The 24483-nt window shown below is 34.7% G+C and overlaps 2 protein-coding genes and 1 long non-coding RNA gene across 4 annotated transcripts; 2 read left to right on the top strand and 1 right to left on the bottom strand.

The window, feature by feature from the left end:
• Positions 1 to 435: 435 nt before the first annotated feature.
• On the top strand, positions 436 to 9987 carry LOC127744828 (uncharacterized). Of its 2 annotated transcripts, XR_008005963.1 has the most exons (5): positions 436 to 565; positions 740 to 803; positions 2527 to 2622; positions 9680 to 9842; positions 9945 to 9987. It is a non-coding gene; the product is annotated as an uncharacterized LOC127744828 (long non-coding RNA). The 2 variants fall into 2 exon arrangements; XR_008005964.1 differs by lacking the exon at positions 9945 to 9987 and having other exon boundaries at positions 9680 to 9874.
• A 1974-nt stretch (positions 9988 to 11961) lies between these two features.
• On the top strand, positions 11962 to 13431 carry LOC107470086 (uncharacterized). Its single transcript, XM_052257472.1, has 3 exons — positions 11962 to 12052; positions 12540 to 12696; positions 12997 to 13431. Exons 2-3 carry the CDS (start codon positions 12545 to 12547, stop codon positions 13145 to 13147), a joined length of 303 nt encoding a protein of 100 aa, XP_052113432.1. The 5' UTR covers positions 11962 to 12052; positions 12540 to 12544; the 3' UTR covers positions 13148 to 13431.
• An 861-nt stretch (positions 13432 to 14292) lies between these two features.
• On the bottom strand, positions 14293 to 20517 carry LOC107470091 (DEAD-box ATP-dependent RNA helicase 46-like). The gene is given in 9 exon segments (XM_016089465.3): positions 14293 to 15656; positions 15851 to 16128; positions 16251 to 16601; positions 16699 to 16968; positions 17479 to 17547; positions 17888 to 18103; positions 18835 to 19186; positions 19188 to 20011; positions 20271 to 20517. Coding segments are annotated over 8 exon segments (3447 nt in total). The 5' UTR covers positions 19997 to 20011; positions 20271 to 20517; the 3' UTR covers positions 14293 to 14554.
• Positions 20518 to 24483: the final 3966 nt, after the last annotated feature.

The raw sequence follows: 24483 nt of genomic DNA, 5'->3' as shown, positions 1-24483 counted from the left end.
CCTTTGACAATTTCAAATTGCATTTGTAACTGTTCTCGCACTCCTTACCCACTGTCAACTAGAGACTTCAAAAATAATAGGACTGCCAAATACTTAATTAAAAATAAATATCATTGTAAAATTTATAGGAACAAATCTACAATTATTTCTTTATATAATTTTTTTAAATAATAATATTTTTTCCTAACATAAAACCCCCAAAATTTTTCACTTAAATACCATAATTAAAAGTGAAAAAATATTGTTGTTTATAGTACCAAAAATACTACATATGCACTATTATCACTACTTCTTTATTATTTTATTATATATTTATTTATTATTTTATTATTTATTTATTGACTAAACAAAGAAAAATCCAACATGGATTACAGCATAAAGGATATATTGAAAAAAGTTATAGACAAAAACATTTAAGAAAAAGAAAATGACATTTTACTAATTGAAAGAGTTGACACTGAAGAATTCCTTCTCCTTTAACCTAGCGTCCTTCCAACAGCCATTCACAATGGTGATTTTTTCGCACTCAAAGACCTGACTATTCCTAGTTCTTTAGAGACTCTAGGTAAACTTCAATTGTTAACTACATCTTTCATTTTTTTCTCTTTTTTCCCTTTTCATTCCAGAAGAACACTACCTATACCAGGGTAGTACGAAAAATGTCTTTTGAGTCAGAGTACTAGAACATTATTTCGCAAACCGCAAGGTATTTCGAGGGACTAACAGTTTCAATTTTTAGGTTCAAACCAGAGTTTGATTTTTGAACCACTATCCTTGCTGTCTTCGAAGATTTCTTCAACTTGGTATGAACTCAATGGTTTGCTAATCATCTCAATGTTTGTTTAAAACCCCTTGATTAAGATCTTCTTCTCTATTATTCTCTTTATTTGTTATTAGTTTTGAAGAATTGGGGCTGATTTAAATTTAGCTGGTTCAAAGTCTTTTCAATATTTTTTTATATACTGATAAGTAAGAACATTTGGCATCATATTTCAATGATTGCAAATGAAGACATTGTTATCAAATTTTTACATTGGATCCTGTCTCTCTAATTGAATGCTCATTCAAATTGTTGTCCATATCCTTTTAAACTTTGAACTATTGAAACAACATATTAGTTGATTGGAGATAAGATGATGAGAATCTTTATAACACTCATAAATTATGTCCTTAGTAATCAAACTATATATCCACTTGTATTGGTTAAAATTACTAAAGTTCTATTTGCACATTCACACTTGTTATTCTGCACTCTCATCATGTACTCTTCATTATACACTCTTATATTAGAAAGAATAAAAAAAAAGTGAAACTAATAATTCTCTCGATGGTAAAACTAACAAAAAGACTATATTTATCTTATCATTCAATGCTAAATAGTCAAATTTTTTTTGTTGATACCTTCTTTTGCATTCTTATTTTAGATTCAAAAATATGAAATTCCTCTAAGTGAACTGCCAAAAAAACAAATACCAGTCATTTCTATCCATGCTCATACCCCCAATATTGTGGTGAAGGACTTATTGTCTGACTTAGAAAGTTTGAATGAAGCATATGTATGTAGTATGGATGCGAAGAAAGCCACAATTGAATCTTGATCTACTATCCAAAGTCACTTTTCAACAGAACAACTCTATGTTACACCTCCCACAATCAAGGCTGTTGACAAATCCATTCTACTTCCTTTGGACAAACAACTTGGTGCCATCCTATCTAAGCCGCTCTTGATGCTTGCTACTAATCCGAACCTTAAGGCTCAGCTTTCTAATATTCTTCAGACCTTTTCAATTACTCCGCATCCAGATACTATTGACCCTTTATCGGCCCGCTTGCAAAAAGTTTATGAGGACCTTTAGGTTAAATATTCAGACTCTCAAACAGCTATCTCATCACACCAGCAATCAACTGTAACTTTTTCTAAGTTGAAATACGACACCTCGTCTTTTGAAATTTCTAAAACTATCCTAGCTACCCATATTGCAAAAGCTAAATATCGAGCTCATAAATTATATAAGGAGATTCAAGATTTGGAACAACAAATGGCTATCAAGAAAGAGATACAAAACAAGCTGGAGGCTGATTTGATGAAGAATGAAGGCCAATTTGTTAAAACAAGCAACAAGCTTGATAGTAGCAATGCATTACTGTAATCCCTTAAAAAGAAAAATGCTTTCCTCGCATCAAATCGCAAAGGAAGCCACGAATTTCCAAACTGCTCTCCATACTGAAGTTCCCGTTTGAAAGAGATCTTTGAGGTTTAGTCTTACATTTCTCATATGAACCATTTCTTTTAATATGTCCATGCAATCCTCATTTTCTTTTTATTAGGTTTTACATACTAAGCGAGTTAGAAGTGTGTTTGCTTTTTATTTGCTTTTGTATGCACCTTATCTTTACTTTGTAAACTATTTGACACTTGCTATATTTAAAAAGTTATTACATTACTTCATATTAAGCCAATTATTGATATCACAATGACCTCTTTTATATTTTATTTGAGATGATCTCTATATTTGCCTATATCAGGTTGTATTGGTGCATGTCATCTCATGTGTATTTGTCTCAAATACTATCAAAGTAAATCAAGTGTGACTTTGTTGACATACTTCTAGCTTTACACAGGTTTATCCACTAATCCTTTTATTTTTATATATATTGGCATGTGCTGGATTGTACTTAGAAAGTGATAAGTTATTTCTTTACATTGACTCTTATTTTAAATTAATATCTTGTACACCTATATGTTTTATAGACTTAATGCTTTATACTATCAATGAAACTTGTAGTTTATAGAAAGCACATAGATATGTCAGCTCGTACTCATCCTAAATTTGACAAAACTAACTGAAAACATTAGTTAGCCTTTTATTTTAGGCTTTGACATTTTAATTAGACATTTTCTTATCCCTAAGCATGTGGGATTTTTACCTCATATATGCCTGACCTATACACTTTTAAATACTTGCCATTTATCGAAGGAATTTTTTTTCCTAATCTAACTTCAATAATCTTATAAACATTTTTAGAATAAGCTTTGTCAACTACATAAGGTCTTTTCTAAGTTGGAGACCACTTACCATAAGTTTTTTACTTCTTTTTCATAGGTAAAATTGTCTTCCACACTAAATCTCCAACTGCATATGTCTTTACTTTAACTCAGTGGTTGTATGATTTTGACATAACCTCTTTTTTTGTTAAATTACCCGGTCTAAAGCTCTCAACCTTTTATCATCTAGTTCATTGAGCTTGTCATATAAAGAATTATAATAATCTACGACTTGTATCTCATCTTGTCTAGCCATCCTTATACTTTACAAATTGATATCAATCGGCAACACTGCATCATGACCGTAGACTAGCTTATACGGAGTAGTTCTTGTAGAACCTCTTCAAGAATTTCTGTAAGTCCAAAGAACTTGACTGAGAGTTTGGTGCAATTTCTCGGATGCTTTCTAATGTATTTTTTAATTAATGCAATCAAAAATTTTATTCGCTGCCTCCACCTGTCCATTAGCTTGGGCATAATAAGGTGTAGAAGAAAGCATTTTTATATCCCTAGACTTGCATATTCTATGACCTTTTTTCTTCAATAAACATGGTTCTTTGATCAATGGTAATAGATTAAGAAATTCCAAATCTATGCACAATATCCTCGTCAATTAAATCAATTATTTTATTATGAGTTACCTCTCTCAAAAAAATAGACTCTACTTATTTAGAAAAATAATCAATTCCAACTAAAATAAACTTATGACATTTAGAAGAGGGTAGTGGATTTGGCCAATCAAATCTAAAGTCCAACCTCTAAACGGCCATGGTTTAATTATAACATGCAATTCTGACGTTGGAATATGTTGAAGATTTTCATGTTTTTGACACTCCTCACAAGATCTAGTATAATTTATAGAAAAAACAGAGAAAAGTACACACAAATTTTTATACGGTGGACAGATATACACTCCAATTTTTTAATGAGTCATTTGTATACACCAATATGAAATTCCATTGTCATTTCTAACCTTCCGTCGCCTAAGTAATTTTTCCGACGATGGTGGAGGCCAAGTGATACATTATTGTGTGATGTGGTCATTTTGGATGACACAGTAGAAAATAAAATTATTTTCACTACCACTCCTCCATTTTCAGTCTCATCCTCACCTTTTCGCCGCCGCTACCACTGCCACCATCACGGCATCATTCTCGAACAAACACCCAACGACATGGCATCAACACCACTTTTCACGGCTACCATCTCAAAACTCAACCCCAACTCTTTCACTGTCACCCCAGCCATGTCACCCTCCCAAACTTCCAACCTCTCACTGTTGCCACCTACCGTCTCGCATCCCCAATTTATCAAATCCATCCAGAGACAGGGATAGGGAGAAAGATGGTATGAAATTAAGGTCGTGGAGTTGGAGATGGAGGTGTGAGGGTGGTGGTTGCGGTGATGGAGATGAGGAATGAAATGGAGGTGTGGCAGTGAGAATAATTTTATTTTAACAATAACATGCCATCTGGCCTCTATCACTGCCAGAAAAATTATTCAGGCGACGGAAGGTTAGAAATGACAACGGAGTTTTGTATTGGTATGTACAAATGACTCATTAAAAAATTGGGGTGCACATATGTTCACTGTATAAGAATTCGTATGTACTTTTGTCTATTTTTTCTAATTTATACAATCTCTCTGAAAAGTTGGCCAATACAATCTTCCCTATTTATAACCCATTTCCTTTTTTCCCTGATTGATGAGCACCACAAATTTCTTTGTGCACTTTGGCAAGTGCCAAATACGCCTCTTTTTCTCCCAAACATGTCAAGAGATTTCTGTCAATAGATTTTTTAAACAACACATTATTCATTAGAACATAACTTTGAGCTCTGTATTTAAGCTTGTTATCAATGCCGAGGTTTGGACTTTTCAAATATTCTACAATTGAAACTCTCCAATCTTCTGGGTCTAACTTTTGTAAGCAAAACACTTCTCTTTCTCTCAAAGGGATAAATATTCCTTTTATCTTTACCAATTTTTTTAGTGTTGTAGACTTGATCTTATATCTTGAAGCAATTTGGGCCAATTCATTTGCTTCTTGATTTAATTCCCTTGGAACATGCCTCACAGTGACATTTTCAAACTCACTCAACAAATTTGTAGCTAGGTTGAAATACTTTATCAAAATTTCACTAACACACCTATATTCAAGTGATACTTGACCAACTACAAACTATGGATCTCCAAAATTTTTTATATTTTTTACTCCTCTTTCTAATAATAATTTCAATCCCATTATTAATGCTTCATATTCTGTCTCATTATTGGAACATGAATAATTCAATTTAAAGAAGAATTTTCTCGGCTCACAATTTGAGAAAATAATTAAAATTTCTATACCGACACTACCATTATGCCATGAACCATCAATACAGTTAAAATAGAAAAAAACAAATTACAAGTGTTTGAGTTCAGAGAAATTACTTAAGATTTTCAATTTTTACTCTGTGATGTCAAGGGGCTAAGAGCATTTTGAGTTTTTAAGTGTTTTTTAAAAGAAACTGACCTACCATGTTAGCATAAGATCCTATTTATATATTTTTTTATGTCAACCAACAGTTATATTTCGATGCATCACCTTCGATAATTTTAAATTGTATTTGTAATCATTTTCGCACTCTTTATCTATTATCAACTTGAAATTTCAAAAATAATAGAACTACCAAATATCTAATTAAAAATAAATATCTAGGGATGACAACGGGTCCCCATAGGGGTGGGGACATGCCCCCGCCCCCGCCCCCGCCACCTAGAATTCGTCCCCGTCCCCGTCCCATTTCCGCAACGGGTAACGGGGACCCTATATCCGCCGAGGATCAGAGTCTCTGCGGGTCTCCACGGATTTAAAAAAAATAAAAAAATTCAGGAAAAAAGAAAAATTAAAAAAAAGAAAGATAAAGATAATCTACAAATTATCATTACAAGCATACTCTTTATAGCCTTCACAGACTTAAACAGCAACAACTAATGTTGTCTCAATTCAATCATCAAATATATTAATAAAATAACCAAAATAAATCTAAATACTAAACTTATTCATCACATTCCAAAAACATGAATCTTAAGCCTTTCTTTCATCACATAATGGCAGCGACAGTAGCTTTTGAGTTATTTGAATCTGCATAAAAAAATCGAAGATTACATAATTTTAAAAATTCAATTCCAGTTTCTTCTAGCTACTACATTATTAAAAAACAAACAGAGGCCCATATATGAGGTACAATCACAAGATACTTCTATAAAATTCAAAGAAAATCACAGAAACCACAAGATAATTAATGAAAAATACTTCAAAGTAAATGAAATCTAAAGTTGACTTACCGGAAAAAAGATCGGCGAACGGAAAAAAAGATATTGCTAAACGCTGAGATGGAGACCAGACTGCCTCTGTTGAAGACAAAGACGACGACAGAGAATAATGCCCCTGTCGTAGACGAAGATGGCGACGACGAAGAACGATTGTGCCTCTACCGAAGAGAAGGAGATAAGGCTCGTGATGACGCAGACGTTTCAAGCTCCTCCCGATGACCTTGAGAGGGAGAAGTGGAAGCCGTGAGAGGGGACAAGGCTCGCGACGACGCAGACGGCGGTGAGAGTGGAGGAGGGTGGCGAAGAGAAGGAGAGTGGAGGAGGGTGGTAAAGAGAAGAAGAGGATCTGAGAGGGACCAAGAAGGAGAGGCCGAGAGGGAGAGGATTTGAGTTCTGAGAAGGAGAGTGAGTAGTGGCGGCTGAGAGAAAAGAAAGGGTATGGCTTAGGATTTCTTATATATATATATATAGGGGTATTTTTGTTATTTCTTATATGTAGGTATTACACGGGTCTCCACGGGGCGGGGACCTTGCTCCCCGTTCCCGCCCTGTTTATTTCACGGGTCCCTGTCTCCGCCCTCCACGGGTAAAAAAACCTCCCCCAAATCCGTCCCCCGTCGGGTAATTTCCCGCGGATACCCGTCCTGCCATGGAAAATTGCCATGTCTATAAATATCATAGTATTTTTATAGTAATATAAATGGAGAGCTCTTATCTTAACTTGGCACTCATACGTTGAATCTGGAAATTTATTTGCTTAAGTGTCGTCATTAGAAAATTTTAAAATTTTATTTATAAATTATAACTTATTATTTGTTTAGGTTACTACTTTTTAAATTTTAAATACATTTTCTTAGATTGTTAGGTATTTAATTTTTAATATTGTTAAACTAATTTAAAAAATCTCCTTTTATAAATTATAAGTGATTTGCTTAGGTTGTTATAATTTAAAATTTTTAAATACTTTTTTAAATAAAATGATTCCTAATCTAACAATATTAAATAAAATCATTCCTAAACAATATTTTTACCTTAATTTAAAAAGTGATATCTTGCATAAATTTATTTATACTTTTTAAATAAAATCATTCCTAATCTAACAAATTTCTTGCGTTAGTTTTATATCTTTATCTTTATCTAATGAATAGAGAGCTCTTATGCTGACGTAACGCTCATATGTTGAGTTTGGGAGTTTATTTATTTAGGTGTCATCACTAGAAATTTTTAAAATTATATTTATAAATTATAAATTATTAATTTGCTTAGGTTGTCATTTTTAAATTTTAAGTTAAAATTGTGTAAATTATTTTACTTAAGTTGTTATTTTTTAAAATTTAAATTATTTTACTTAGGTTATTGTTTTTTAAATTTTAGGTTGTTTTATTTAAGTTGTTATTTTTTAAATTTTAGCACTATTTTTTAAAAATTTGTTGATTCTTTTTTAAATTTTAGCATTATTTTTTAAAAATTTGTTGATCCTTTTTAGCATTATTTTTAAAAATTTGTTGATTCTTTTTAAAAATTACAGCTACGTTAATATTGTAGCTACACTAATTCAGAATTTTACTCTTTATAGCTACATTAATTGATAATTAATAATATGTGTACTTGATTAATTGATAATTAATAATCTGTATACTTGAAACCTTTTAAATATATTTATATATTTATTTATTTTATTTGTAAATTTATTTTTAATTTAAATTAAAGTCTATCAAATTTAAAAAAAATTAGTTATAAGTCTACTATAGAAATATAAGTTATGAGACATGTATAACACCACGATTCAAAGTACATTAATACTTTCTTTTACATATATCCAAAATCTAAAATTTTTCTACTTATTCCAATGATTGGTATTCACAAAATTGCATAAATCAATCATACAATTAGTAATTTGTGTGTATGTATACGAGTGATATGGTTATGGATCGGACACTACTAAGTTATAGAAATTCTCCGTTGCTATACTCAATTGAGATGGTTTGGTTCGATGAAGACATGAGTTTCCTACCAATCTTTTTATATTATTTCAAATTTATATTATTTATATTTTAATTTATGTATTTATTTCTATTTAATTGTTCTTTGATTTTTGTTATTCTAGGGAGAAAAAATACACGCCTAAGTTAAAAGGGCTCTTGTGTCTCGATTCATGAATTTGTTAAGAGAAAGAATATCTTACTAAATAAGATATTTTAGTGTTGGACTCAATGTGGGTACATCATGAATATGTGGTTAATTTAAACCAACGTACCAATGTGTACATACTTGCAAAATTGTCAAATATCCCATGATATGTATTTAATTTTGTGAGTTTTGACAGTCTTAATACTCCTGGGTACAATTACACCTATTTGGTTGATAAGTTTATTGTTTTAGAAAAGGTATAATTTATTTATTTTATTGATAATTTCGGTTGTATTTTTTTTAATAAACTTATTGACAACAAATTTTTTTTATTTTAATCCATTCTAGATGTTATTGGATATCTTGCTGGAATTGAGAATGAGATGAATCTTGAAAAGAATGACAAATTTACTAAGTATAATGTTATTGAATTAGAGATTGATAATGAGTAATCATATATTTATTTTTATAAATCTAAAAATTTTGATATTGACTTCATTGTAAATTTATTTCAGAAATTTATTTCAAAAATTTATTCTCATCTTTTAAAATTGTTATTTCAACTTATTTTGTTATAAATATTTTTATACTATTAAACCTTTTTTTTCACTGGAAGGATTTTAATTTCTTTACGTCTTTTTATTTTTTATGAATTTAAAATAATTAATTAACTAATTATTAATTTTTTAAATTGTGTTTGAAATTTTAACTTAATTGTTAATTTTTAAACTTTAAAAATATAAAAAAATATATATAATTTGATATTATTTTATTGGTGGTTAGTTTGTTGTAATTAGTTTTTGTTTATTTTGTTATAAAATTAACATTAAACATTCTATTTGACATAGAAAATAATAGAGTGTACATTTTTTGTCAATTATACACACGAGTTAAATAATTTTTTGGAGTTTGACAATAAGGATGGAGTTGTTGTCGTCTTACAATTTGTTAGAGTGAAGTTATATAATGATAATATTTATCCTTAACGAACTTGGCAACAACGTAATTGGAGTGACGGTAGTAATTGGTACAAAATATTGGAGACAAAGTGTACATTTTAAAAATGAACTTGATCCCTTCAGTTTTAGGATTGTCATTTAAGTTCCAACGGAAATAATTTTTATTAACAGTATACTTTGCAATGACTATTAACAACAGTCCGGATCAATCAATTATCACATGCAGGATTTTACTTGCTAAAATCAGTGTTCACCCACGACAACTTTATGTTGCTTTGTCAAGAGTTAAGAGTCGCAGTGGTCTCAGATCTCTAACTCTGGACGAAGACGGCAATGCAAAGTCATCAACAACAAATGTCGTGTTCAAAAAAGTTTTTAATAATATTTAGGTAAAAAAATATTATTTTCATTTTAATAGCATGTTATAATTTACACTTTTGTACAAATATTTACTGTAAATATAACAAATTTATCTATAACTTTGCTTTCAGACTTGAGATGAAATATGTAATAGGGAGCACAACATCATATGCCAATTGCTTTTCTAATAAAGTTAGTAAGATATTAGATTGTCGATAAATTTTTATTAGCCTTTTGATATAAAATTTAGTGTAAAATTGACATGTTATTATTACAGTTATATATGTTCTTATTTTTTTATGTCTTCTTTCTTACGGTTCAAAAATATTATAAACTTCAAACTGTTCCATTTATACTGTACTTTGAATAAAAATAAAATAACATATCCAGTATGTTTATTATATATTTGTTTTGGTGACTGTATGTTTATTATATAGGCCAATTCTATAGTGCCTATGAATTGATGCCTAAATTTTGCCTAACTTACCTTTTGTAGTAAGTTTTGATTTTTTAAAAATTATTTATTGTTATATCTTTTAAATTAAATATTATTTTTTAATCTTTTTAGTAAATAGACAACATCTTTTAAGCACCATAGCATTCACCTATTATATATTGACAATAATAATATTATACTAAATTTAAAAAATTTATAATTATAAAATATTATTTTTAATTTAACATCTCAAATTCAAATTTAAATGTAAATTCTATTTGCCTAACACATACATAATGGTCGTTATTAACTTATTGGAATAATAGTGTCTGCAATTCAGTATACGAGGTAATGTTTCAATATAATCAAATTGTTTAACCTCAACCTGACGTAAGATTAACCAAAAGCAGCCAACCATAAACCAGGAATATTTTTTTAAATAACAATAAAAAAAAAGATGGGATGACCAACACGCTTCTAATTTCCCGTGGGCAGTTTCAGTTACTTTTTTTTTACCTGGATTCCTTTTGTCACTAGATATATAAATTATAAAATTTCTAATTGCCCATATAGTAAAACTAAGGTGGGTAAAATCGCATACAGAAAAAATAAAAAGGTGAGAAAAAATGTAAATTCAAAATCATCTTTTGGTTCCTGGTCTTATTGGATGAATTTGGGTCTTTTTATCACATCACAAATATTCTAATGGAGAGAGCTAGCTAGTTAGACACAAGTTCTTTTTTCACTTTCACACAAACAAAAAATATCATAATAATGTTAATAGAGTTATCAATCCAACAGTTAAATTTTAATTATTTTCATTAAATTAATTATTATCAAATCAAAATTTATTAGAATAATTAGGTATCAATAAAAAATTAATTAAATAATTATTTTCATATTTAAAAAATATCAACTATATTACATATATATTAAAATTCAACTACTAAATTAGTCATGAGTATAAAAATACATCTTGTTTATAAAAATGAAAAAGGTCACCATGCTTATGCATGGCATTAGCCTAGAAGCAGGACCACCTTAAATGCATAGGTAATTGAGGTGTTCCAAAATCATAGGCAAGCATTAAGCATGCTGAAGTTATTTTGCTCCCAAACATGGTCCACAGAAGGAAATGCAAAACCCCACCATCAACTTTATTGTACCAATAGTTTCGTAATTCGTCACACCTATTTGCATATTTTGTATTCTAATTCCAAAATTTTCAAAACTAAAAACAGACCGTAAAAGCAAAGCATACTTTTGCAACTGGTAGGTGAAGTTGCTTCTTCCAGCAAGTGAGTCATGACTCATGACTAATGAGTTTATGTGAAAAATAATTATCCTACATTCCTACTTATTATACTTATTGTCTCCCATTTCGTAATGGTTCTTTTTTGTCTTGGTTGCTGATTAATGAGGGAAAAAAAGACAACAATATTACAATAATAAGCGTTCATAATTATTTATCTTTTTATATAAAAAAATCATATTGATATCATACATTATATTTGAAAAAAAAAATCATGGTGTGGGACATTTTTTGTCAATCAGCAAGGATTTTAGTACTCTGATCCTTTTTGCGTGGGTCAGTTGTGGCAGATAAAGGCCCAGTTCTAATAAAACCAAAATGGCCCAATATAGCCCAATAAAGGCCCAGTTTGCATTGTTCCTGAACACCTTGCTTCTTCTTCTCAATCTGCTTCTGCTAGCGCTTGTTAGTTGTTACCTCAAACGGCGACGCCGCTAGTTTGGTTTCAGTGAACCTCTACAGCACACTATTCATCTCTCTGTCGAATTCAGGTATGTATCTTTCATTTCTTCTTCATTTATGATCCATTTTCTCAGTTTTTTTGGGCGCGATTTGAAGATTAGTGGTTAGTACTAGCTGAATCTATTTATGTCTCGATATATCTATTTTGATTTCCAATGTTGCATTCTGTTTGCTGCAATTTGGGGTTTTCGTTTGAATTACACATGGTTTCTGCTTGCTTCCACTCTGTTTTCCTCTTTACATAAAAATTGAATATTTACAAAGATAATTCATCATTTTAGCTATTGATTTGTGTGTGGAACAACATAGCTAAGATTTATTCCTACCTGAATTGCTATGTAATTCAGTTGCTACGCGTTCTTTGCTGGAGTGCTATGTTTCTTTAACCTTGCAAGGTCTATTGTAGTGTGAAGCAAACTTGTGAGTTTCAAGTGATTGTTTGTTATTTTTGTTTATTGTTTATTCTCTTAGAGGAGGGATTATGTATGATGGTTTTTTGTTGGGTTTCTTCCTCAGAAATCATGAAGGTGAGATCATCTGTGAAGAAGATGTGTGAGTTTTGTCGGACGGTTAAACGCCGGGGACGGGTCTATGTGCTCTGCACAGCTAACCCTAAGCACAAGCAAAGACAAGGCATGTCAACATTCGCAAATGAAGCACCATCTCATCCAGTGTATGTGTTCTTTTCTTTTTTTATGTTACCCTTCCATGTTTTAAACTGTAGTATCTGCCTGTGGCATGGATAAATTGTATTTTGATGGTCATGCTTTTCAATTCAAAACAAGGGTAATGCTATATACTCGATGAGCATGATTTTTTTAATTTTTCTGCTTTGTCTATTTCCATTTCACGGTGTGCTACAACATTTACTTTCAAGTATCCATTTGATTTTGCTGCTGTCTTCATTTCTGATTCATGTACTTCCATAATTCCTATTGGATTTTGGGTAACTAGATTGCTAAAATAAATGCAGTTCATCAGAGATAAGCAGCCACAAGCAAGAGATTGTTAGGTCTACTCACAGTTTGCGAACAGGACTGGCCTCTCTGATTCCACAAAGGCACAGCTTGGCTATGTTGTATGGATGGAGGCTAGGCCTGGCCTCTATTATGTCTAAGAAGTAGTTAAAGATAACTAGTAATTTTGAATCCAAGTATTAGGAGGAATAAACATGAACTGATTGATGATCAACAATACTGGATTAAGGCCTCTGGCTTGCGCGCTCACTCCTTTGTATTTGATGAACTTGTCTCCTTAATTTCATTTTTGTTCTAAGTCATATCTGATGTACTACACTCAAACAAAAGGAAACCCTTTATAGTATGTTTTTCCTTTCACAGAATGTTTTGGTGTTCAAGTATGTAATGGTGCATGAAGCTCACCGTCAATCCTATGTTTTCGGTCATAATGGTCTAAATTGCAAATTTCCATTGCATTGATAAATATAGGTTGGAGCTGCAGAATGAAAACCAAACCCCTTTAGCTGGGTAAAATAGGAATTATCAAGCTACCATAGATTGATCAGGTGATCTTGAGCAGAAGGTTTAAACGAGATCTGTAGTTTGCAATTCTAGTCAATTTTTTCACCTCCTTAGTCATCTTTAGTATCGAGTTATTTAGAAGGAAAATATTAATAAGTGCTCTGAATCCTGTACGTACCACTTTTCAAATCTGTTTCACCTAAGTACCATCTTTTACTACATAGTTAAGACTAAAGACTTAAAAATAATTACCATCTTCAAATAAGTACTATAATACGTGATATTTGTGGAACATCTACAATATTCTAAGTTTTTAGAAAAATAAGTCAACCAAAAAAATTCATAAACGCAAGGACACTTAAACTAGTTGGAGAATAGATGGAGAAGATTAATCACAAATTCCTTTTTCTTAAGACTAGCATTAGTTGACAATAATCTGTTGATGAGCGGATAACTCGTAAAAAGGCACAAAAATAGTTTTATTACTCAATTGAATATCTTGGCTGAGAACCATTTTTTTTTCTAAAGTACTCCAACTCAACCGGCCAAGGATTAATATATTGCAAATCAAAGCTCTATTGAAAATTTGCTGTTAGCTAATAAATTACTACATGCATAAGACTAAACTTGAACCCCCATACTTGCTTAAACAAATTAGTAAACTAACCACTATATTATCCAAACTAGTGAAGATTATTTTCCAAAATGAACGGAAAAAATAAAGACCAAAGAGAACTATAATACCAACGAATTAATGAGTAGTTACAATAATTTTGACTACACCAAAATAAATTATGGATATCATATTTCACCAAACCGAATATTTGTGACTCAACAATGCAGCATTGCATGAAACTGCATTTAAAATTAGTTACAAAACTACCATCACATGATTCAACCTCAGCTTGCCATCAGGTGGTAATCACCATGCAAATCCAATCATAAACAAAAAAAAGTGGGAGGTTAAACATAGCCGCCAATCAATAAGATTACAAGTTTCGAGAGCCCTCTAAAAATAATAAGATCATAACAACAGCTTAAAATGAAAGGCTATGCCAGAGCATTGGGATCTTCTGGGTCACCGCTCCCAGCAACCAGTGGCGCCTGATCCACTTGATCAGTTCCCAAAATTGAATTCTGCTGCCCTTGGGAGCTTGGAGACACTCCCGGATTGGGAGCTTGGACCTCTGGTTCTCTATAATCCTTTTGATCAGAATGGTGTTGATCTGTCCTATCACGCCTATCATAGCTGGGACTTCTACGGGGACTTCGGCTGCGGCTGCGGCTGTAACTGCGACCACTACGACTGCGGCTTCGACTCCGACGAGGGCTAGGGCTATAGCTGCGACTCCGACTGCGACCACGCGACCAACTGCGGCTTCTGCTTCGGCTTCGGCTCCGGCTCCGGCTCCAGCTCCTACTGCTGCGACTCCTACTACGACTTCTGCTACTATAGTCCCATGTTCGTACTCTCTCTGGGCTACGGCTACGGCTTCTGCCTCTACTCCTGTATCCAACATCTCTTCTGTTGTCTAATCGCCCACGTCCTCGCCCTCTTCCTCTTCCATCCATGTTGAATCGGTCATTTGGACCACGATCCCCTCTACCCCACCCAGCATGACCACCACGAGGGCCACCAAATCCTCGACCTCTATTTCCCCTACCACCAAACATATCACCTCTCCCACCTTGACCGCTAGCACCATGAGCACCAAAGCCACCATCTCTCATGCCACCATCATTGCTGAATCCACTCTCCCTCATGCCACCTCGGCCACCAAAGTTACCATCCCTCATGCCGCCCCGACCACTAAAGCCACCATCTCTCATGCCACCACGACCACCAAAGCCCCCATCCCTCATGCCACCACGACCACCATTATCCCAACGCCCACCACCACCAGAGTCGAAACGACTCATCCCACCCCGCTCTTTTCCAAAGTTTGGTGGTCCGCGCAAGGTCATCTGTCTTAGCTCTGGAGGCACATGCTGGTTTGCACCCTCCAAGACTTTGATTAAATCAGATGCATGTTTCCAGTCCTGCTCCGAGAAAAAGGTGTACGATACTCCAGTAGCACCTGCCCGTCCAGTTCTTCCAATTCGGTGTACATAATCCTCAACTCCAGTAGGGAAATCATAGTTTATAACCACCCTGTCACGTGGAATATTCACGAATATTCAATAAAGATCTATACAACCTATTAAAATTCAGATAAGTTCTTGAAAACCACAACGTACTAACTGACAAGATCACCTTTTTTCTAGCACATCACATAATATGCGAAATAAGTTTACGACTCTATATCTCAGCTTGAAGAAAAGTAACACGGATACAAAGAGGCTAACCTTATATCCTTGATGTCAAGCCCACGAGCAGCAACATCAGTGGCAACTAAAACTGGTGACTTCCCACTCCGGAACTGATTTAAAACCCAATCCCTCTCACTTTGAGACTTGTCACCATGAATTGCAGCAGCCCCATAATTGCGACCAATACTACGGGCAAGCTGATCACATAACCTCTTTGTGGAACAAAATATAATAACCTTAGAGCCCCGCTCTTGGGATCTGAGGATCTGCTCTAATCGCCTCTGCTTCTCCATTTGAGGGACAAATTCAACATACTGCCAATTACAATATATAAGATATGCAATATTTTGCATGGTGTACATGAGAGACAACATCAAAAGTGCAACAAAAACATATATGCGATGTCATTAATTGAAGTACAATGCTAATTTATTACCTGTGTGATAGCTTTATTTGCGGCAAGCTCATCAACACTTCCAATGTTAACCTGAACAGGATTAACGAGCAGGTCACTGGCAATTTTTCTTACTTCTTTTGGCCATGTTGCCGTATACATGAGAGTTTGCCTACGTGGTGGAATCTCATTAACAATTTTCCGGATTTGAGGTTCAAAACCCATGTCAAGCATACGGTCAGCCTCATCGAGCACAAGCAGTGAAACTTGCCCAAAGTCAATTTTCTTCATTTCAAGGATGTCATTGAGTCGGCCAGGTGTGGCAACAACAATGTCTGCTCCCCGATCTAACTCTTTTAGCTGTTGGGCTTTGGGTGCTCCACCATACAAACACTATAATGGAGGCAAAATCAGAATGTATCAACAGATTACAGCACATTAATAGGGAGAAAAACTGTAATTTGGATTAAATAGAAAACCCAAGACATACCGTGCAAGAGAAACGTGAAGATCTTCCAAATTTGACAGCCTCATCTTGGATCTGTGTAGCAAGTTCACGTGTTGGAGCTAAAACCAAGACAGTGGGGCCATTCAAAGGATTATTCCTTCTCTGCCTAAGAAGGATGAATGCAGGCATTAAGTAGCCCAATGTTTTGCCAGAGCCTGTTTTTGCAATTGCCACTATGTCCCTACCTTGCAGTGCTACTGGCCAAGTTTGAGCCTGAATTGGTGTTGGGTTTGAGAAGCCAGCAGAATATATCTGAAATGAAACAAATGCAGGAAAATCATCTCCATGAGCAGTGCAAAACAGATGTCTTTTGGTTTTTAGAATATGTTGTTGCATTTTAAAAATGTACATAATTAGCAAACAATGAAACAAAAGGACCCATAGGTTATGGTTGCTTACTGAAGCAACTTGAGGCAATTAAAAAGGAGCAATAAAGACATGAGTGACGGAGCCAATATGCAACAAATCCCATATCACATAAGGTGAAATTTGAATGAAGGGCCAACCACCCTTTTAGAAGATGCCCATGAAAGGCTCCAACCATCCATTTTGCAGGCTCCAAAAATCAGAATAGTAGTTGCAAGTATAAGTGTGCCAATAGCAGATTAGCAGTGCAGCGTACGACATATGCTCCTGCTCTGGAGCAGATATCGCACCTGCGACAAGCAAGAATGAGTTCAAAAGTAAAATTTATGTAAAACCATCCCTTTATTAAGAAGTACCAAAGCATGCAATTTAATAGAACATGAATAATACACTTACCTCTCTCAAAATCTCTGGAGGAAATCCAGTAGCATCAAATGTCATAAAAGGAGGTGGAATGTTGTCACCCTGTCCATTAAGATCCAATATATATGATGTAAGAAACAGTCCATCAAACTTAAAACATGGGTAGCAATTTGACTATGTAATAAAACCATCTATATAAACTGTAGCCAACACCACTTTTATGTGGGAAAAAAATTTTTTTTTCCAGTCCAAATGGCGCAGGCCATACCCTATATATGATGTAATATATATGAACAACAATGGGATTGTGTTCACAAGATCAAAATTATCAATCATGACATGGACTTTTAAAATCTAGGTCATTTCAACAACTCCACAAGCTATTGATCAGGATATTAAAACAAATACCATACATAACAGGCAGCCTAAAGAAAATACAGACCGTTGCTGTAACTTCATGTTGCTGACAATAAATTTCAGCAGGTGTCATATCAGTAACATCTGAAGATCCCATATAAGGAGGTCCTTTCAAGGAGTTACTTGAGAGAGGCGGATGCCCTCCTACTGGTGGAAACATGTGCATTGGATGACCTGGGATACCACTTCCATTTCCACTAGGCATTACATTTTGAAAAGGGCCGCTGCCCATTCTCATATCCTGCAAATATGTGGAACAAATATATCAAGGGCAACAACATTTAATCAGACATTGACATGAATTACAGGGAAAGAAAGACAATGAAGGAGCAACTTAAAATTCAATAATTGATTACATACAAATGATACGAATGATGAAGCATTTTCACGAAACAAAAGCATTTAATCAGATATATTAAAACAAAAGCAAACTTTTGCTCAGACATGCAAGATTATCAAGAGATTGTTGATGATTTAAAGGGGAGCATATAAACAGAAAAGAGCAATCATGACACAGATTCTAGAGCCATGACTGACAAAACTATATTAACTAAATCACCAACATATAATAATATATGACTAAAGGACAGAACAAAAACACCACAAAACACAGCTAAAGCCTTAGGGTGCTTGGATTCTTGGACCAATATGTGATCAATACAGATAGATGCAAGGCAGCACCTTGATGATGTCCCATGCAACTGCAACAGTTAGAGCAACACAATCTCAAACAAGGGAGAATAGGATGTGAAACAGCTGAAAAGTCGTTTGGGGTTTGGGATTTTCAATTTTCAGGGACGAGCTTGGTTCTATTCTTGAGAATTGGATTCCTATGTCATGTATATTCAATTGTTATAAATATTCAATGTCTTAGTGTGTAAAACTTAGATAACATGAATCCACCAGTGATTGGTCCAATCATATTGAGAAAAAGACATTTCTGATTTAAAATTCACACTAAAAAGAAAATACCTGCTGCTTTGTTGAAATGGGTATTGGTGCAATATTTGGCTGCTGAGGACCCATAGCTGGCATCTCTTTGCTAGAGTTATAGTAATATTCATTCCCAGCTCTACCATGAAAATTATCTGCATGTCCCATCTTTTGGCTTCCAGGATGGACATTGGGTGGATGACCATGCATCATACCAGGCCCCATCTGGTTTTGAAAGCTAGGACCATGTTGGTAAACTGGATAAGAACTACCCTGTTGTAATGGCACTGCAGAGGGAGACTGTTGTATGCTTCCTGGTGCGCCACCAAACTGTTTTGAGTGACCAGCATTTGCACCTCCATCTGGCACTTGCCCAGATGGTCCGGATCTAACTCTTTGGGAATGCTGATTTGAAGTCTTGTTGGTTTTCATAAGAATGACCATGCATGTTATGCTGGGAACTTGGCTGCACAGGTTGAGGCATGTTTGGCTGATATGGCATATAATGCATGCTCTGGGGGGCGAATTGATGTGCTTGTGGTTGCACAGAATGTGAGCCCTGAGCCTGAGATGCTCCTTGACCAAAATGTTGGGCATTGATACCTTGGGGCTGCATCTGATAATGCATCTGATGTGGTTGTTGTGTCATCTGCTGCCCTTTAGGCTGGACCATTTGTTGCCCTTGGGGTTGCATGGGATACTGTCCCTGAGGCTGCATTGAATGCTGTCCCTGATGTGGCAATGAATGCTGTCCAGCCTGATTAAACCCTGGTTGTGGCATGGACTGTGCCAACTGCAAATTCTGCTGTTGCACCCCTTGTGCAACCGGAGATGGCTTCTGCTGAGATGCCACATGCGAACTCTGCTGTTGTGGCATCATTTGCCCATGTTGCTGAGCAAGGTTACTCCCTTGCTGTTGAGAGGACTGAAGCATTTGCTGCCCATGCTGCCCCATCATCCCACCGGATTGCATCGCATGAGCCACGGGTATGGGCGCCATGTTGGGTGTAGAAGCAGCCGGAGCAGGGCCCGACGGCAAAGGGGGAGGTTTCTCATACTGGGTGACATTAGTTTCAGGGTTCCAGTAGTACAAAAGACCAGTGCTTCCATCAATTAGCCCCTTCCATGGCGTAGGAAGGGTGGGATCATCAGGTGCATACCGTGGACCAGCGGCAGCTTGAGCTGCCTCTGCTGCAGCCATGTCTTATATGTATCTCTACAGCCCCCAAAAAAAAAGCTACTTTAAATACCATCATAGACCAAAAATCCATTCAGAATCTACCAATTATCCAGTACAACTCAAAGCAAAAGAAAAACAAAACAAAAAAAGAACATCCATAATTTTACCATAAGTAAGTGTACAAATAAAATAAATAAGAGAAATATCATAATTCTTGCTTATTAAGAAAATTATTAGGAAAGAAAGAATAATCATCTGAACAATCGAAGAAGAAAGAAAGCAAGAGAGAGCGAACCTGGGTGACAATGTAAGCTTTTGATTTGTGATTTTAATATTTATCCTCTTTGAAATCTAGAATAATTAATCAGGGTGCATGTCGGTGCAGATTTGCGGTGTGTCAGTGATTACAATATAGAGAAGAAATTGAAGGGAAGGGAAGGTTAGTTGGAGGGTGGAGGAATGGAAGTGAGAATGGTACGGTATTAGGGTTCAAACAACGAAACCTCCGAAAAGAGGAGGAAGGTAACTCTATAATATATGGTTCGGAGGCCATAGACGCCACTAGCAAGGTGACTAGGTACTTTCTATCATAGGAACGGGCCAAGTGGGCCTCATATTATGGCTACATGCTTATTGGGCCTTACGCATTCCTTTGACTGGCTGATCCAATCAAAATTATAAATATGTTTTTCTCTTCTGGTAACATTTTGATATGATTTATCAAAAAAAAAAATCTGCCAAAAAAAAAAGAAAAATGAATTATTTTTTATCTACAAATTTTCTGACTAAAAGAAAAGAACAAATCATTTTTTTTAAAATATAATAAATTTAAGTTTCGATGCATTTGTGGTGTATTTAATAAATTAAACAATTTTAAAAACTTATACTAATAATGATTTAATACAAACTTTTAAGACATATATTAATTAAATTTTATTTTTATCAGAGCAAAAAATATTAAAATAACACAATTAACCTTTTAATTTTATATTATGTCATAATATTTTTTTCATAGTTTTCTATCTTTTATATTATCTCAATATTCTCCTTTTATTTTAAATTTTTCTTGATGTTATTTTTCTTTGATAGAAATGATAATGATTTATGAGATAGGGTAAAAGACAAAATAGATATTTTAATACTTATATTTTATCCCAAATATTAATTACTTGTCTCGTTATCTGCAAGTATTTTATTTATTGTCTGAAATCATATCGACAGAATTATAACCTATGACTTATCAAAATAAAATACAAAATACTAAAAAGATCATATAAGTTTTAAATATAATTAGTCATCAAATTATAAATCGATTAAATTCTAAGTGATGTCAAAGAAGTTTAAATTTCTCCAACTAAATTAATTAAATCTAATAATCTATCTCACGCATTCATTTATGGGCTCATTTTTTTCTGTTATGAAAAAAGATGTTGGTGTAGTATAATAAAATGGACATATCCAAAAAATTGTGTCAGCCCAAAATGCAACATGGGTTTTACTCTTTTCCTTTTTCTTGTATTTTTTTTTGTTCATCAAATTAAACAAACATAGGCTGCGTTTTAGATTTTGAAAAATTTTTAATTTTTTATTTTGTTTGAGGCCAAACGCATGGCATTCTTTATTTAGTAAGGGCCAATTTTATTTTTAAATAACAAAACGTAACTTGTGTTTTTAACTTTGTGTCAGTCTTTTTTTTTTTAATACACAAAAAGTAGGTTACGTTTTTAGGGTCTCAGATTTTTTTTAAAAGTCTAAAATGTAGGTTGCGTTTTGTTTAAAAAAAATATTTTAATCAAGAGTCGTGCCTATAAATACGAAGCGGGATTCATTCAAAATGCTTCACTCCACTTCTACTCCTCCTATTTTTTTGGTAGTTAGTTATGTCAAAAAAGTCGAGTTAGGTGAGGTTGAAGTTATGGAAGATACTGCAAATTTGCGAGTGTATTATAACGGTGAGATTATACCAAATACACACGGAGGAGTAACTTTTTGTTTTTGAATCTCCATTGTCATTTGCTATTCCATGCACCATGGATTTTGTAGAGTTGCAAAATGGTCTTTGTGATAACATACAAAATCACATTTCGAAAAGGGTGAGCAACATTTTATACAGGAATCTTGTACAAGTATTTGGTGGGCTGATGCAGTTTCAAATAATGCCCATCACTGACGACGCCAGTATGCAACAGATGTTCTGTATTTATCAACAAACCCGATTTTTCACGTGCCGATGATAGAGATGTACGTTGAGTTCGAACAGCATTTGGGGCTGGATGCAGTTGACGAGGAGGCCAATGTTGATGAGTGTGGAGATATAGATTGGGAAGAAGATGACAACGATAGTGAAGAGGAATTCGAAGCCAATTATGAAGTCGATGATGAAAACAATGACGGAGACTTGGCAAGCAATCTGGGGGTGCAAAATGAAGCATAGGCGATTGTAAGCCGGCACCCCTTTGGTGTTTCGTCTTTTATGCGGACTTTGGATCTCGAAGCCATGCATGCCCCGGAATTTTCTAAGTATGCGAGTATGTGTATTTATGATTATTAATTCAAGTTACAACTAGTGTGTATTTTATTTGCCTTGTCTAAATGATGGTGGTGCGCATATCGTAGGTGAAGGCAACGTTGCATTGGAAGATAGTGAGTTTAGTGTCAGAATAGAATTTGGCTCTAGAGAGTCGGTGATATCTGTAATCAAAAGTTGCACTATCTCTAAAAAAATTGATTACACTGTGTATGAGTCTGAACCGTAGACATTCTATACGAAATGCAAGAGTTAATGTGCCAGGTGCGATTGGCTTATCCGAGCTAGCTTGATTTGAAAGAAAGCTTATTGGGGGATTAGAAGATACAATGGCAAACACACGTGCACCATGGGCACAATTTCACAAAATCATACCAAGTTGGACTCAGACACAATTGCAGATGCCATTAGGCCGTTGGTCAAAGCAAACCCGTCGATAAAGGTAAAGTCTATTATTGCAGAAGTTCAATCCAGGTTCAACTACACTGTTAGTTACCGTAAGGCTTGGTTGGCAAAGAAGAAATCTGTTGCAAAAGTTTTCGGTGATTGAAAAGTTTCTTACCAGACTCTGCCAGTATGGTTGAAAGCAATGACTGCGAAGATGTCAAGGTCTCGTGTTCAAATAAAGACGCTCCCCATTTACCGTGAGAGTGAGGAGGTTCAAGATGTAAGAGTTCTCCATCGCGTTTTTGGAGCTTCTATCCGCGTATAGTAGCATTCAGAGTTTCAGACACTGCAAGCCACTGGTGCTGGTTGATGGCACACACTTGTATGAAAAATATAAAGGTGCACTTTTAGTTGCCGTTGCACAAGATAAGAACCAAAACATTGTGCCTATTTCATTTGGGATAGTCGAGGGTGAGATGGCAGATGCGTGGGAGTTTTTTCTAACTAACTTGCGGAAATATGTTGTTACCATTGATGGCGTTGGCATTATTTCTAACCGCCATAACTCCATTGACGCAGCAATAGCTTGCAGTAACAGTGCATGGTCACCATCAATAGCGTGACACATGTTCTGCATCAGGCACATCGAGTCCGACTTCTTAAGGATGTTCAAGGCTCCGTATTTGCATAAACTCGTGGTTAACACATGTATTTGATTTCGCTCTTATGATCCTATTCATAGTAATTTTGTGGCATTTGCTTATGATTAAATGGTTTGTCCAACAGGATATTCTAGGACGGAACAGGAGTACAACAAAAACTACCAACAGCTTAAAGAACAGGGTGAGGCATATACTCAATGGTGCGATGAGATCGATGTTTAGAGATGGGTGTTGGCATTCAACGGGGGTCATTGTTGGGGACATATGACGACAAACTTGGTAGAGTGCATAAATTCTGTCCTGAAGGGTGCACGCAACCTTCCTGTGACTGCCATTGTTAGGTCTACTTTCTATGGGCTAAACAAATTGTTTACCCAGAATAGGCCGAGGCTCATGAGCGTGTCCGCAACAGATTCACGTATTCAGAATTTGCTACCAAAAGTGTTGAAGAAAGCTTTCGACGTGCAGGAAACATTGTCGTTAATCGGTTTGATAGGTGCAAGAGATGTTTGAGGTTCGCGAAATGCAAGATGGTTCTATTTACATTGTCAACTTTGCGCAACGACACTGCGATTGTGGCCATTTCCAGGTCAAGCGACTCCCATGTCTCCACGTTCTTATTTGTTGCACTAACCAACGTCTTGATTGGCAAGTATATATGCATAATGTGTACAAAATATCTGAAATTTGCAAGATGTATAGAGACAAGTTTGTTCGAATGGATGACCCATCTACGTGGGATAGATATGAAAGAGCTAAAGTGATCCTCAATTGAACATTGAGGCGCGCGACCAAAGAAAGAGCAAAGTCAACCCGCTACTTGAATGAGATGGATTCGCGGGACATGCATGGTCCTCGCCAGTGTACTATATGCTAAAAAAAACTATTATTTTTAGGTGTTTGCTACGGTACGATGATAAATTCATACGTAC

Source organism: Arachis duranensis, chromosome 1 (genome assembly GCF_000817695.3).
Source record: "Arachis duranensis cultivar V14167 chromosome 1, aradu.V14167.gnm2.J7QH, whole genome shotgun sequence".
Classification (NCBI taxonomy): Eukaryota; Viridiplantae; Streptophyta; class Magnoliopsida; order Fabales; family Fabaceae; genus Arachis; species Arachis duranensis.
This window is presented reverse-complemented; position numbering and strand designations above follow the sequence as displayed.

Bases quoted from the DNA above. Each gene is read 5' to 3' on its own strand.
- LOC107470086 (XM_052257472.1), top strand. From the start codon at position 12,545: ATGAAGGTGAGATCATCTGTGAAGAAGATGTGTGAGTTTTGTCGGACG. The intron at 12,697-12,996 runs GTATGTGTTCTT...AAATAAATGCAG, and splicing joins GAAGCACCATCTCATCCAGT to TTCATCAGAGATAAGCAGCC.